A 16,586-nucleotide genomic window follows, 5' to 3' on the forward strand; every position below is an offset into this window, starting at 1 on the left:
CCTGCCGAACAGCTCTGGTGCTCTCGGTAGCCTCTTCCAACCCCTCTTCAGCTGCCAAAAGGTAGCAGCGCATTCACGCCCCCCCAACTCCCCCCCCCCGCGCCTGCAAACTGGGGAGGGGCTTTGCCGGTCCCTAGTCCCCTCTCCCAAGGGAACAGGTCTTGGAGAATGGAGTAGAAGGCCATTGTAAGCCCCAAATGCGATGTACTATTTTAATCTAATTCGGAATCTATCACTCTTGGGTAACGAGAAACGAAATTAGAGGTGGCCCTGTGATGTTTAAAAGGTGGGAGTCTTCAGCAGGCGGCTATTAAACTTTCGTACACAGGTGCTACCATACCCTCGCACTGGAAATTCCCTTAATTTGAAATGAACAGACCTTTGTACTAAAGGCAGGCAACTGAAAACTACTGCATAAGCCCGAACTACCCGTCTTTAGTTCATGTGCACTGAGGACTCAACTGGTCATGGTACTGGAAGGAAGAGCTACCTATAAAACCTCTTTAGGTTCCAAAAAGAAAAGCTCATTTCTTTGAAAATTTCCAAGATGAAACTTGAGTAAATAACACCCCCCAACCTGAATGGTTACGATTTGTTTGTTTGGTTTTTTCTTTTGAAGCCTTTAGCCATCTTCTTTACAGTCAAATTATGAAAGCCCATAAGATTAGGAACCTACTGTTGGTCACCACTTGAGGGTATCTGAGATGAAAGCCCCATCTTTCAGCCTGCAGGGACAGATAAGCTGGAATGGCCACACCCTCCAGTGCCCAGTGTTAAGCCCATCTCCGTGAATCCTATAGATCCTTCTGTAGAAGACAGCTCACTATGAGATGACACTGGTGTTCTCTAAATCTCAGAGTACACCTTTGGGAAGTATTCCCACGACAGCATACAGCCCTACCTGCTGTCTGGTATTTTAGCACTAGCCAATCTAGCAACAGACAAGGAAAACTGCAAACAGGTGAACTTGTTTAAACACTCCATTTTTAATTGGGTAGATATCATTACCCTATTGAGCAATACTTTTAAAATTCCTCTCAGCAAATGCAAATGAGGAAAACCTAGGTAAAAAGGGAGCAGATTCTGCCTAAGGTTTGGAACAGTATTCTGACTGGAAACAGCCAAGTGAAGACTGGAGGGCTCTTCCATCCGAAGCCAGCAGTCAGTTAAGAAGCGAACTTCTCACTTGCATTAAAAAGACCCCAGGGATTAACGGGTATTAATTACCTTACTCTAAATGCAAGTTGGTGACTTTGTTCTAGAAAGCCCCTTTGACTTCACTAATTGGTGGATGACCATTAGTACTACTGGATAGCTCATCAGAGGTGAACAGACAAGCAGGCTTTTCAGCTTGTCTTCACCAAGTCTTTTCCAAAAGTCAATATGCTTCAAGTTATACCAAAGCTAGGAGATTTCCTCTTGCTTTCCAACATGTCTAGGTGGCCTGGGTGGTTTTCTGCCGGCAGCAGCTTCCTACCTTTGGTTTCTGTGCCTTTATCCACGAGGGGGGATTAATTAACCGGGCTGAAGCTGGAGGAGGCTGTCGTGACGAGCCCAGTGGCGATTGGCCGCCCGCCTGCCTGGCCCTGCCTTTATAATTTCCACACGAGTGCATCTGGGCTCTTACACAAACCAACAGCAGCTTCTTCTGACAGACACACACTCACCCCGACGCACACCCAGCACACTTTTCCTCCATCTGATTAACAGTCCCGCACACCATGATTACGGGAAAACGTAAATAAATACGGCAAGGGGTGATTATTTTGACTACTGGAAGAGCCTTGCTGGGTCTCAGCAGAACTTTTGTTTTTATTACCAAGAAGGTGCTCTCTCCACGCGTCTCTCTCGGACACGGATTCTTTAGCGGAGGGGAGAGAAGGGGAGAGCGCAGCCTTTCACTTTAAGACCCGCTAGGCTCCATCGGAGAAAAGGCCGGCAGGGCAGGGCGGCCCCCTGCTGCAGCTAGTCGAGAGAGAGGCTCGCTGCCTTTTGCGCGTGGCCCCCTTTCTCCACCGAAGTTGGCTCCAGCGCTAGCAGCCGCATTGGATCCCACAGCCTATTGCGAGACTCCGGTGTACAATCCGGATCTCTGCCCCAACATGATCGCGGCCCAGGCCAAGCTGGTCTATCACCTGAATAAGTACTACAACGAGAAATGCCAGGCCAGGAAAGCTGCCATCGCCAAAACCATCCGTGAAGTCTGCAAAGTGGTCTCCGATGTCCTGAAGGAGGTTGAAGTGCAGGAACCGCGCTTCATCAGCTCCCTCAACGAGATGGACAACCGCTACGAGGGCCTGGAGGTCATCTCTCCCACCGAGTTCGAGGTGGTACTCTATCTGAACCAGATGGGGGTGTTTAACTTCGTGGATGACGGCTCCCTGCCTGGCTGTGCGGTGCTGAAACTGAGCGATGGGCGCAAGAGGAGCATGTCCCTCTGGGTGGAATTCATCACCGCCTCTGGCTACCTCTCGGCGCGCAAAATCCGTTCTAGGTTTCAGACGCTGGTGGCTCAGGCGGTGGACAAGTGTAGCTACAGAGATGTAGTAAAGATGGTGGCTGACACGAGCGAAGTGAAACTGAGAATCCGAGATAGGTATGTGGTGCAGATCACCCCGGCCTTTAAATGCACCGGGATTTGGCCGCGGAGTGCTGCCCACTGGCCTCTTCCCCATATCCCCTGGCCAGGACCCAACCGGGTGGCAGAGGTCAAGGCCGAAGGTTTCAATTTGTTGTCCAAGGAGTGCCACTCCCTGGCGGGCAAACAGAGCTCAGCTGAGAGCGATGCTTGGGTGCTGCAGTTCGCAGAGGCTGAGAACAGACTGCAGATGGGGGGCTGCAGGAAGAAATGCCTCTCTATTCTGAAAACCCTGCGCGACCGCCACCTGGAGTTGCCAGGCCAGCCCCTCAACAACTATCACATGAAGACTCTGGTGTCCTACGAATGTGAGAAGCATCCCCGAGAGTCGGACTGGGATGAATCTTGCCTGGGCGATCGGCTGAACGGAATTCTGCTGCAGCTCATCTCATGCCTGCAGTGCCGGCGATGTCCCCATTACTTCTTACCGAACTTAGATCTGTTTCAAGGCAAACCCCACTCGGCCTTGGAAAACGCTGCTAAACAAACGTGGCGACTGGCAAGAGAGATCCTGACCAACCCAAAAAGTTTGGAAAAACTTTAGAGGATGATCTAATCCAGGGCCGACAAGAAAGAGCATTCTTCTCAAAGTCCCGACGGAAAAAAAAGAACTTCCTAGTCGATTAGTCGATTCCTAGGTACTATTTCCAGAAACAGTGCAAACAATCTCTTCCTTTAAAAGGAGTAACAACACAACATTAAACCATCATCTCACACACCCCTACAAAAGACGGGAAAGAGGTAGAGAAACACAGGGGAAAACCTATACACCACAAGCATCTTTACGGAGGCACCTCCAGCTCCCCTGAAAAGTGCACAACAGCGGCGGGCTGCATGCAAGACTATGGCCAATTCCAGCAAAGGATTATAGTAATCTTGAGACTTAGGTGCGGCTGCCTTCCAGTAAACAGGACCCGGATGTACCATCGGAAGGAAAGTATAATGTATATTTTGATCTGTAACAAAAGTTGTGATCTCATGTTGTCTTTGAAAGTGTGGATATTGGTGTTTTGTGATTTGGTGAACAGAACTGAAATTGCCATTTTGGGGACTTCCAGACATTTTCCACAGAACAGAGATGCATTTAAAGATAGATTTTTCTCCTGGTACTTTACCTGTCTGTGAAGTGTCTGAACTTAAAAAACAAAGTTTACATTTTGTTTCAAATATATTGCTTGTTCTAACATTCCGTAAGTATACTTGAAATGTTATTTAAATATATTCAAAATTTGAATTCAGCTTATATAATAACGCTTGAATATCTGAATTATATATATATATTTGAAAATGCACTTGAAAATACACTGGATAATTACTTTTGTGATTTAGAATTTAATTTCTGTTGCTGATTTTTTATTTAAGTAGAAGATAATAAATGGAGTAAAATACCAAATTGCTGTGTTTCACTTTAAATTTTTTTTTTTGGTTAAATGAGGTAATGATTCCTTTTAAAAATCAACCTGAGAATTTTAAACATTTTGACAAACAGGTTAATAAAATCACTAAAAATAAATATTAAAAGGGCTCTTTTAAAAACAGCTATAGAAAATATTCATTTCCCCAGTTTCTAAGTTATTCAATGCTTCTTTTCTTCAACGAATATATTTATAGCCTGTTTCTGGATCTTGATTCTGGATAGTATTTCTGTAGTCTTTTGACAATATGAGGGAAAAAAATTACAACAGCAAGAGATGACTGAGTGTAAAAGCAGCAAAACCTGAGAAAATTAACTTAAATCATATACAAAACTTTGAGGTTTGCATATGAAATATAAGCAATAAAATGGAGATATAGTTTAAGAAATATATTTTATCAAATATATTTTAACACAGTAAGTGTTATTAGAATAATTTAACCAGAAAACCATACTACATTCTTACTACACAAGGAAAGCTAATGGCAAAACCTACAGACGCGCTCTTATTTATTTAAACACAGCACATTCATTCTCTCATCACAGAAGCTTTGGTAGTACCTACTGATCAACAAGTGCTGAGAGGGCCCAGGCTAAGGCTTTACATTAGTTAGTTCAGATAGCAATACAGTTTCGAATTTCCTGGGCCCCTTTACAAATAATGTTCTATCTAATGTGTCATTTCTGCACATAGCTTAAATATAAATAATAAAGTTCAAGTCTGACTATTTTAGAATTGCTTTTGAAATGATTTAAAGGAAGATCTTTGAAAGCGATTGATACTACAGTGACATAAATAAGAGAACAATGGAGTACATCTCCCATGGGTGGGTGCTAGGCTGTGGGGCTTCTCTGATGTCAGGGTTAAAGTCCACAAGAGAAGATTTAGTCAACATGTATGCCATTGCAACGCTCCAAATGTGCACCTTCTAGAAGAGCATATGAATCCTAGTGTGTGCTGTCCCTGTACATTTAAGTCAGAGCTTATAAAGAAATGCTTCTCTTCCTCTTAAATCCATACGTAAAATCAATTTAATTCAGGAGATGAAAAATGGATGTAATAATGGAAATGAAATTATATGTAAATGGCTCCCAGCCCAGTTTCCTTACAATCTTTCAATAAATAACAATCCATATTGCAGTATATACTTTTGGAAATTAAAAGTGATGTTAACACAAAATTTCACAAGTCCTAGTCTTCCCAGGTACTGAGGCACTGTGCCCCAGGGATCTGGAAACAACTGGCTTAACCACCAAATCTGCCCAAGTGTACACAAAGGCACATAAGACTACTCAATTGCACATGCTCTGTTAATACAGGATTTACGCTCATTAACATAGCCTTCAATTCTGAAAGAAATCATGTGCTACTTCATTCATTTTATTTTCTGCAAGAAAGATGTGTGTACCTCTCCAGTCATTTAAAACCAAGCAAAACTGAAAACCACATCCTGCCATCAAAGCTACCAGTGCTGTGCAGATTCACTCTAACTCACTTTTGTGTCGATCTTCTTGAAGGCAGCGTCATCCTCATCTACCTCGAAGTAGATTTCTGTAGTAGTGATGGAGAGGGTTCCTTTGGCCACCACCACAGGAGCAATGAGCTGGGCAGGGGTGCTGAGAACCACAGGGCCTGCAAGAGAGAGGCAGTGGGTCAGGCTGGGCCTTTCTGACACTTCCAAACTCCCTCCCAGAGGGTATGGCCTGATTTTATTTTGAAAAACCATGCTAGGAGCTAGGAAAAATGGTGCCTACGTTATGGAGTTATGCAAGTTCTTTTCATGTTAGGTAAAGTCTGTTTAGCATTTATACTGTACCTTAAAAGGAGACTAGAGTGATTTTATAAAAACTCAAGAGGTCAGGGTTTGGCATAAGAGACATAACATCCAATTTGCTACCTCTGCCTAGAAATCTACCCGGGTGGTGAGGCACTGCCATTATCAGCTTTAAGCAACACAGATCAGAATGGATGCCTAGGTGCCTCGCTATTCCATTGAACATCACCCACTCCCAAGAGACCCTTGGAAGTGGATCCCCAAACCAACCATCCCTAAGTCATTCCTTCTGGCAGCTGCTCTTCCCAGGCAAAAGGGGAAAGCAGCTAAGTATACAAACCCCGTGTTATGTACTGTTATGTACGGGCTGTTTTGATCTTGGCGTTCTCAGGTGGGAGACACTCACTGGCCACAGTACAGTCTCTGTGGTTCTTGTGAAGAAAATAATGAAAGTCCTGTGCGTCATTTCCACTACTGTACACTAAAGATGAAAATGTAATTAAAACATTGAAACAAAACTATTTTTGGAAATGGGGGCGGAAGGTGCAATTTTACAGCTTTTTGACCCAGATAAATTAGGACTCAATAGATTTTTAGAAAATGTTCATACTTCGAATTTCCTCAATTACAATACTGATTCGTGGGGCCATTACTTGAAATTCCTCTTCCCGATATTGGTTTAAACACACAAACAAGGAATTCAGAAATAACACCGACTTTGTTGATGTTTTTTAGGTTTTAGCGAGCAAAACAACCCCAGCCATTAAAACCATCCTCCGCTGCACACAGCAGGAGGCAGGCGACCGGGGGAGTCTTGCCTGTGCAGGCCCGACCTGAGCCGGGAAAGCCAGAGGAGCCCGCGGTTTTTAAGGGGAGACCGGTAAGGCCTAGGCCGGCTTCGGCAGAGCTAACGGAGTCGGGCAGACTCTGTTACTTGGGTCACCTTCAGGGCTCCGACCGCCCTGCAGAGGAGAGACGCGGCCCCGGCCCCGGCCCCGGCCCCGGCCCCGGCCCCGGCCCCGGCCCCGGCCCCGGCCCCGGCCCCGGCCCCGGCCTCGGCCCGGGCCCCGGCTGCGGACAGAGGAGTTGGCTCCTGCACAGCTTTCGGGAGGGTTTCTTTTTCTTTTTCTTTTCTTTTCTTTTTTTTCCCTTCCAAGGGACGAGGCGGTCGGTCTGGAGCGCCACTTTAAAGGCTCATCAATCTTAATCTAGGTTGCTCAAGTAATTATGCCTGAATCTCTTGTACGATTACAAGTGGATTTGGGTTTCTATTCCCCAGGCCCTCCTTTGTGTTTATTGGAGGGTCCGCGCTAGCCGGCGCCTCCAGCCTCCCGGGCCCTCCTTGGATCTCCCGCGCCCGCCCGCCTGCCCGCCCGCCAGCGGGTTCGAACCGCTCCCTTAACCCTTGCGCCACCGAGGCGCTGTTGTGAGGGCTACCGTTTCCAGGTTCCCCTTCCGAAAAGGTCATTGTATTCGCATCTGAAACTGTCTTGAACAATTTGGGCTTGGAAAAAATCTCTAGGAAAGTACATTCTAAACACCAACGACCACGCTTTAGGTTCTTAGACTCTGACATCTGGAGAACAATGGTCAAAAACATTAAAAAAAAAAGGCCAGCCGCTTTCTTCTCTTAAAAAGTAATTTAACATATTCAAACATTAAATTGGGGAAGTTAAAAAAAAAAACCAAAACAAAAACAAGAGATTTCGAGTCTAGTTATCCAAACTATGCTCTCTGATTTAGTCAAATACAGCATGAATTACATATACACAGCCCGGGAGCTTTTAGCTGGGGACACATTTCTAAAAGAAGACAGCACTTCTCTTTGACTCAATTCCAATTTTTTCGATTAATTTGAGATTTTCTGGGACTTTATAAAAGAATTTCTTTAAGAAAGACGCATCACAAAATATTCAACATTATTAGTATGTTCCTCCCACCCTCACCCCTCACAAATCTCCAATTACAACACCCAATTATGTAGATTGTTGAAGGAGCAGAGGTGGGCTTTTTTTTTTTTGTTGTTGTTGTTGTTGTTTTTCTTTTTTTGTTTTTGGTGGTGGTGGTGGTGTAGCCTCCGAGGAGCAGAGCAGCCACTGAGGGCGCACTGTTAATCCACTGCAGCAATAGAGAAAGGGGATTAGCTTTAATCCCCTTAGGGGACCCTCTGGATTTTAGGGATCCTTTATTAAAATGTTTACATAAAGCACAATCACAAGCTAGCATGTTTTCCATATGGAAAGGAGTGATTTAGAAACCTGGGATCCTTTTCCAAACAAAGTGTTTTGAAGGGCAGCTTCCCTGGAGTCAGGAGATGCTCATCCAGTGGGTTCATTTCTAGCTTTCCCCCTCCGCATCCAGCCCCATCCCAGCACGAGGAATTTAACCTCCTGAACTTTGCTTGGTACAATGAACTGGGATCTGACTGTAGATATATCCATTCCAATAGCTACCCTAATAATAAAAATAAACTACAATAATGTCCTCAGCACACCCAGAGGCCAGAGTAAAAGGCCTATTCCTGTGTATTGGCGCTATACTTATTTAAAACTCTACCATAAATAGTGACAAAAGGAAAAGAAACAAATGTTACTTCTTACATTGGCTATGGACTCATGATCACTTTTAAAGAAAGGTTAGGGGTGTTACTTGCCATTATTCTAGAACCAATGCCACTGGGAATCAGGAAGGAGCCAGGAAGGAGTTTCTCTTTGGAGGCATGGTTCTTCACAGGAGACGGTAAACCTGTGTACTGATGTAGATGTATGGGAAGTACAGATATACCCATGCAATATATTTCATGTTATTTTAAGACAGAGTTTCTCTGTATAACAGCCCTGGCTGTCCTGGCTTCCTGCTTCTGTTTCCTATGTGCTTGGAATAAAGGTGCAACATCATGCCCAGCCCTGGAATATATTTTAAAAGAATGCTAAATACCCATGGGTTTGGATTGTGTTACTGAAAAGAAAAATCAAAACTCCAAGCCTAGACATCTTAATAAAACCACATTAGCATCTTAATACAACCTTACACTTTACAAAGGTCTTTTTCTACCTCCATTTAGCTACAGCCCAACTATTAGAAGAAACTGGGTTTTAGATGTCATAATGGTGTGCACCTGCAACAGAACCCTTGGCTGACTGCTCACTGTAAGGGGAGAAGAGGGCCAACTCTGGGGGCCTGGGTGGCAAAGAACAAATTGTAGGATCAGGGCCCTGATAAAGGAATTTAAAAGCTCTCCTGACTCAAGAAGGCAGGCTGCTATGCAGTGGAATCTGTTGGAAATGGGGAATATTTGGAGAGTGGTTATTTTAATAACTGTTTTAGAAGCATGCTAAGGCTGTATTTGGAAAGCAGCTTTTCTCCACTTCAGCCAGGAGAGGGGGTGTTTTAGTGTTTCATGACCTTGCTTTTGTCTGAGCTTAGATCCAATTGTTAAGTTGTCTATTGTGACATCATGGATGATGGCCTTCTGTGATGTTTATGTTCAGCTTAAGAGCACTCTGGCTTCCTTTCGAGCTCCAGACCAGTTCCTAGAATCAAGTCAAAACTGGTTCTTCTTTGCTCTGATGCAGAACTTAATCATGTTTTGTCAGGGTCAATAGAGTCCTTATCAAAAGGCAATTGTGACAACTACATTTGCAGATAGTACTAAACTTCATTTACCATTTCTAACAGCACAAACAATACAGAGTCAAACATGTTGAAGTTCAATTAAAATTGGTACCAGGGCGCACTCTTAGCCAGAAGCCACTGGAGTTCAATTAGAATTACTTGATAAGATATATGGCTAGCGAATACCTTACTTAGGGTATGTGCAGTTGCAATGTATGTTGGAATCAACTGATATTTCTCCTCTTCCTCCTCCTTTTCTGAAACAGGGTTTCTGCTCTGTGTATCCCTGGTTGTCCTGGAACTTGCTCTTGTAGACAAGGCTGGCCTCAAAGATCTGCCTGGTGCTATGTCCTGAGTGCTGAGATTAAAGGCATGTACCGCCATTGCCACCTGATATGTCTTACATTGACTAATCTAAAAGTCTTGAATTTAGGATGATTAAAAAAAAGTCAAGACTCAAATATTAACACAGAATAAATCTTCACAGTTGATCCTGTAATGTAACAAAATTTCTGAGGAAATGAAAGTGTGGGCAACAGAATGTTGCCAATCCACTGACCACAATGACTACTTTATGAAATTTTTATTTTTATAAGTATGTTGCTAGGAAAACTAGGGGAAAATCTAAGAAAAAAGATCAAAATGTTTTAATTTCAAAATAAATTAAATTTCAGAAGCACATTTATTTTGAAGTGCTAGGACATTTTTAAGTATTAAAAAGCAGAGGTGAGCCTAGAACTTCAAGCGGAGGCACTCCAGTGTCTGAGTTTGAGGCTAGCCTGCTCTACAGAGTGAGTTCTAGGACAGCCATGGCTACACAGAGAAACCCTGTCTCAAAAGTCCACCATGGCCACCAACAGCCATGAGTAGGAGTGATCTGGAGAGGTGGCTCCTAGCTAAGAGTGCGCCCTGGCTTTGGTTTCCAGTGTTCCCATCAGGTGATCAGTTACCTGTAGCCCAGCACCAGGAGGTCCAACCTTGTCTTCTGGCTTCCAAGTGCACTTGAACTCAGGTGCACATACCAAGCACAGACACATAATTTACAAAATAAAGGGTAAAGTAGAAATGTTTGCTATGTGACTGGGAGAGGGGAGAGGGCTCAGAACAATACTGAGAGAATCTTAGCTTTCTATTATCTAGGACAGCTCCTTGTGCTCCAGGTATTTTCAGTGTCTCAAGGGGAGATGCTGAAGGTTTTTATAGTGTACAATGATACCTGTCCAAAATGAATGGCCATTTTGAACATTTTCAAAACTCCACAGGACATTTCTGCTTGAATTAGAAAATGCTGACTTCAACAACCCACAGAGTACTTTTTAGTGGTTGTGAACTTTAGTCTTAGTAATATTTCCTCCAGCACGCTTATTACACAGTGCCCTCAAACTGTCCCATGATGGCTACACCAGCCTGCACCCAGACAGTGAGCTCTGATGCTCCTTGGTGACTTCTTGAGTGCTGTCGTAAAGATTGGGATTATCAATAACATATCATCCCCATCCCCTAGTTTCCTGAGATGACTATTTGATGCTTAGGAGTACAGAGTCATCCCTGGAATCCTGAGTAAATCTGTCTCTAGAAAGAGATAACTTCCCGCACAGTCTGAAACAGGTATGGGAAAACGAGAGGCCCCTCTCATAATAAGCAATTCAAGGCTGCACTTTGGCAGAAGGTTTTCCAGCCTCGCAGAGAACTGACTAAAGCTCCAACTTGCTTAACGCACCTATGCTGATAGTCTCAGGTACTAAGAGGCAGCCTGGTAGATTCTACCCTTATTCTTTCAATTATATCCCCCGATCCATCAGCTTAATACTCGTGCTCAAAAGAAGAGTATATTCTGCAGCGAGTACCACAGATTTTGCAGGAAACCTTTGAAGCACACAGTCTAGGTAGCGCAGTCCTGCAGTGTCCAGAACACAACTTTACTGGGAAGCAGTGACTGCGCTGGGCTTGTGTGCTGATCTGCTTTCCCAGGTGATCCGGAAGAGATTTGTGTTCCCAGTTATGTTACAATTAGTTCAACATAAGGGAGACATCTTTCATCTTATGAAATTAGGACTCGTTTATGGCCCCAGGATGCCATGTTGTATCCGGGAAGAGTAATTCCACTAGACTAGATCCGAGGATAAACCGGAGGATGTGATTGGGATCTGTAGGAGCCGGAGGCTTAAGGGTCTCTGGGAGACTTGGGCTGGTGCTAGCCTTCCTGCTCCCAGGGGTTCTGGCATAGTTCCACTGCAGCGCTTGTAGGTCACGCACAGATTATTGCTCTGTCCTTCCTGTTCACGTAAGCAACCTGAAGGTGGGCACACTTTCTCCACTGAACTCAGAACTCTCCTAGAAGGCACTGTGCACTTACACAGAAAATGATCTATACCACTGTTTCCTTTGTAAGCCACAGTAAAAGTTACTTAAAATATCAGATACGATTTTCTATGTTTTATTTTAAATTGTCCTTTAAAAGCACAAGAGAGACTGACTCCTGGAGAAAATAAAAATTTAATACTATACTAAAATCAACTTGGGAATTATACTTGATTATTCTATTATGCCCAATATATGTTATTCATCAAATGGCATAATTTTTATAACTGCCACAGTCTTCTCAGCATGCAATTTGTTCTTTCTTTAGAAATTAGGTATAGAGGCATTTAACTAGCATCCCTTCACTAGTGCAATCAACAAAAAGTAATGGCTGTGTGTTGTACTCTTGTGGGAGCTAGAGGGAATAGAGTAATGTATAAGGCATGAATTTCATAAAGAAGGATCTTACAGTATGGGGTAAAAAAAAGAATTGAGTTGTATATGAATAATTATGCCATAGAGAGAAGAGCTCATCTGAGCACCAAATAAAGCACAGTGTATGAATTAATCTTGCTTATTCCTTTCAACAACGCAGTCTGTCAGTTACTGCTGTTGTCCCCATTTTACAGATGAGAAAATAACAAACAAGGTAGTTTAGAAAAGTCCTTCAACTAGTACATAGCAGTCCAAATTTAAATTATATACCCTTATGTGTACTACCTCTTATCAAAGAAGAGGTAAAGAACCCTGCAGACACTTTGAAGTGTAACAGTTTTCACTCAGGGTTGAGGTAGCTGGCATGGGATTGTAGAAGAGCAATGCCCTGAGCTGTGATGAATGGGTATAACAGGCAGCCAATGTGGGGGAGAATGGAGGGCTTGAACTCACAGCTGCAAATGGTATGAGCCTGAAACACATTTGCCTGGGGAGCAGGACGAAGAGCGGAGAGCAGGGGAAATGGCACTGAGAAAGCATACTCACCTTCAGTTATCAGATCTGTTTAGAGGATGGCAGTAGAGATCAGACAGTGCACTATACAACATTGGTGTGGATCTTTTTTTGTGGGGAGGATGCACAAACCCTATTGAGAAAACTGGTAAACACATGGCCTCTTTGGAAAGGTCATTCTCTATACCAGTGGTTCTCAGCCTTCCTAGTGCTTCAGCCTTGTAATACAGTTTCTCATTCTGTGGTGATTCTGACTGTAAAATTATTTCATTGCTACTTCATAACTGTAATTTTGTTATCGTTATGAACCGTAATGTTAATGTCTGACGTGCCCACAAAGGGGTTGTGATCCACTGGTTGAGAAACACTGCTCTGCAAGTATCTCTCCTGGTTTAGAATATTCATATTTTGAAGAAAAATTAAATGTTACCCTTGTCCTGATGTCTTCCCCTATCTGAAGGTTTTCTGCACCAGACTTAACCTCATCTCCTTTTGTCCACTTTCTGGAACTGATTTCTTCCTTCCTGTGTGAGCCAGCTGCTCTCTGCCTGAGCGCTTGGTGTCACTTTCCCTGCCACCGCAGCTTCTCTCTCATCTGTGCCCTCGCCAGGCCTGCCAAGGTTAAACATCAGTTTTTTCTCTCCTGTTCAGTTCTTTGGCTACTCTCCCGTCTGGCCTGCTGCCAGGGTGTTTGGGAAATGTACATGATTAATAAGAGCAAGTCACAAAACAAAAACCTGTAATCTTTTTTCTACCAGAATCTTTCAGACACACTTTCCTAGAGGATTGCTTGTGCGGTGGCTTTAAAAATACCCGCGTTCCAAGGAATACCAGGTTCAAGTTGCTGAACCAGTGCTTTCGCATCCACGACACAGGACTGTCCTGCTGTCTTCTGCCCTGGCCTCTGCAGTGTTGCTGACAGCTCTCTTCACTGGCCGGAAGCCTGCTGTTTCTTGGAGCTCTGCAGCTGGTCTGAGGCTCTCTGCTCTCTGTATTACCCATTTCCTTGGTGACCTCAGTGGTTTAAACTCCAAACCTCACTCTGCTCTCTAACTTTAGGAAATTAATATATCCCTTTGAACATGTTTTAAATCCAAAAAATGTGGCCTTTACCCGTGGTTCAACAGACAGGTCCTCTAGAGCAGGGGTGCTAGCATGTATCTTTTTATTCCATGTATCGCCATGGCTTACAAATAATACATCTTCAGTATTTATTATATTTGATTTGGTTGGATAACCACATCCAACTGGAATGAAGTATGAATCAGGACTTGGAAAATGGTGGCTAGCGGCCTACATGTCCTTTCAGCTCTTGCCTTTCTGTTTTTTTCCTGGCAACTCTTATTATAAACTAATTTTTAAAAAGTAATTACATAATCGTGTGTGAGTGTGTGTGTTCTCTCTGTCTGTCTCTCTGACACACACACACACACACACACACACACACACACTCACACACTCACACACACACTCACTCCGTGGTACATTTGTGGAGGTCAGAGGACAGCTTATCAGAATTAGTTCTTGTCTTTCTTGATGCCAGGTTTAGAGACTGAACTCAGGCTGTCAGAATTGGTGGCAAGTGTCTTAATTCACTAAGTCATCTTGCTGGTCCCTTATTCCATTGTTCATTAAATCTATTTAACAATATAGATGGCAACAATCCACTTAACTAATTTGTTAACCAATTCAAAGTTTAAAAAACCACCACCAGCACTCCCAGTGATATGAGGAAATGGATAACAGTGTCTGAAAGAGAAGAAAAGTAGGTTAAGTTTTGGCTCCAAGTCTCTAGACTGAGCTAGAGGGTCAGTGTTTCCACTGCTGCAACATAACTTCTCAAGTTCGGTCTCCATTCTAAGCCACAGACTGTCCCTTCTCAGCCTCTACTGCAGTCTCCTCTCAGTCAGTGTTAATCCTGTCTCCCACCTGCACTTCCCACTGTCTAAGCCACTCTTGCTCCTCAGAAACTATTTTTTTGGTAAGTGAAGACCTTCCTAAAGCCAATATTTAGGTATAGAATTTATGTTTTGCTTTTTAGTTTCTCTTTGAATTCCTGACTCGCAAACAAGCTGAATGAGAGAAGCACTTTGGCTGTTCTTAGCTGGCAGATGAGCTAGTTGTGTAAACTGAGAGAAAAACTTAACTTTTGAATAAAAGAGAACAAAGGATACTCTAGTCACTATAAAACTGCCTGAATATTTTGTCTGATAAAAAATACCAATATTTAGGCAGTAAATTCATTCTCTTTTAAAGATTAAAAGGTATATGTGTTTTATCTTTATTTATAAATCAATTAAATCTTTATTCATTTAAAAATTATGCATATGGGGTTAGAGAGATGGTTCAGTGGTTAAGAGTACTGGCTGCTTTTTCAAATTCCTGAGTTCAATTCCCAGCAACCACATGATGGCTCACAACCATCTATAACAAGATCTGGTGCCCTCTTCTGGCAGGCAGGTGTGCATACAGATAGAGCACATATACATAAATCAAATAAATAAATCTAAAAAAAATATGCATACATGTGTGTTTCTGTGAGTATATGCAATATTCTTGTGGGTGTCTAGGAAGGGCAAAAGGAAGTATTGGGTCTCCTTGGGCTGAAGTTAACCGGTAATGGTGAGCTACCTAATATGGCTGCTGGGAATCAAACTCAGGCTCTCTGGAGGGGCACAAGACTCTTAACCTTTGAGCATGCTCCTAGTCCCCATGTCTTGTCTATCTGAACCAACAGAGGATATTCTGCTGCAATAAATGTTTGTAATCTGTTTGCCATACACATTCTTGTACTCAAGGCTCTGGTTTCTGTAGGAAGTATTAAGTTACAGGAATAAAATGGTTCAAAACACCATCAGCATGCACAAAGACTTGCTCATCCTTTGTACAGTGCAGGGGGAAGCCGTCTTTCACCTAAGCTTGGCAACATTGCTAATGTCTCTCAAAGAAAGGACCAGGGCACTTGTGGGTGTGGCAATGCAGACCAATCCTCTTCCTTTGCTCCAAAATGCTAGTGTGAGCATTGTGTTCACTGCAAAGCAGTTCTTTTATCTCATATTTTCATTCTAGTGTATCAAGAAACACAATTCATGTACCTCTATTAGGCAATGAATATCTCCATTCATGTTCTGTCCCAAACCAGTAACGTGTGAAAGCTTGGTGCCCCATATACAGAGAGCCACAGTCTACCAATAAATTAGGTGATTACTGTCCGATTTTTCAGATTAGAGGTATAACAATAAATTCTTAAAATTTTGTATCCAGAGAAAGATGTGAAGACAAAATTATGTTCAACCAAAACAATGTATTAGAAAAGATCTTAATATTGGGGTTTATAAACCACTCGACCATAACAAAGGATGGCTTATTCTTAAAATAAAAAAGATGTGGAAATGTTATATATGATTTGAGGCATGGCTAATGTCTAATGGACACAGTTGAATTGTGTTGTTATTATAGTTTAAAATTTACAGTCCAGTTAGCAGGACTGTTATTGCTATAAAGAGTACTTCAATATATTTTATAGGCTACAGAACTCATGGTTGAAGAGGACATATATTTTTGGAAACAGGACTATAGCACAATAAAATGCTCATAGGTATATACTGGCTTGGTGGCTGTGAGAATAATGATAATCAAAGAACACTAGGTATTAACTATGGGGCCTTTATTTTACACAGTTATAAAGTTAAGTAATTTAGCTTTTCTAAGAAATGGGCATGTGAATGTCATTTCAAAGCAACTGGTGAATTCTGTTTGAGGCTAAATGTGAACCCTTTCTTTGGGTATGCCATTTATGACTGGCAAAGCAGCTTCTAAATTCAAAGAGAAAGAAAAAAAGACTTACAAAGTCTCTTAAGGCTTTCCCAACATCAAATAGCTTTTACTAAACAAC

At 42.8% G+C, this 16,586-nt stretch overlaps 2 protein-coding genes across 9 annotated transcripts in view; one reads left to right on the plus strand and one right to left on the minus strand.

Moving 5' to 3' along the window:
• The window catches only part of Nbea (neurobeachin), a 576,469-nt gene that overhangs the window by 161,792 nt on the left and 398,091 nt on the right, over positions 1–16,586 (minus strand). For all 8 annotated transcript variants that reach the window (NM_001427608.1, XM_087626792.1, XM_087626788.1 and 5 more), the window contains 1 exon segment: positions 5,549–5,685. In NM_001427608.1, the coding sequence (NP_001414537.1) occupies positions 5,549–5,685 (137 nt within the window).
• Mab21l1 (mab-21 like 1) lies at positions 1,639–4,028 on the plus strand. The gene is given in 1 exon segment (NM_001109497.1): positions 1,639–4,028. A coding segment is annotated over 1 exon segment (1,080 nt). The 5' UTR covers positions 1,639–2,102; the 3' UTR covers positions 3,183–4,028.

The sequence above is a fragment of the Rattus norvegicus genome, chromosome 2 (genome assembly GCF_021556685.1).
Source record: "Rattus norvegicus strain SHRSP/BbbUtx chromosome 2, alternate assembly SHRSP_T2T, whole genome shotgun sequence".
Taxonomy (NCBI): domain Eukaryota; kingdom Metazoa; phylum Chordata; class Mammalia; order Rodentia; family Muridae; genus Rattus; species Rattus norvegicus.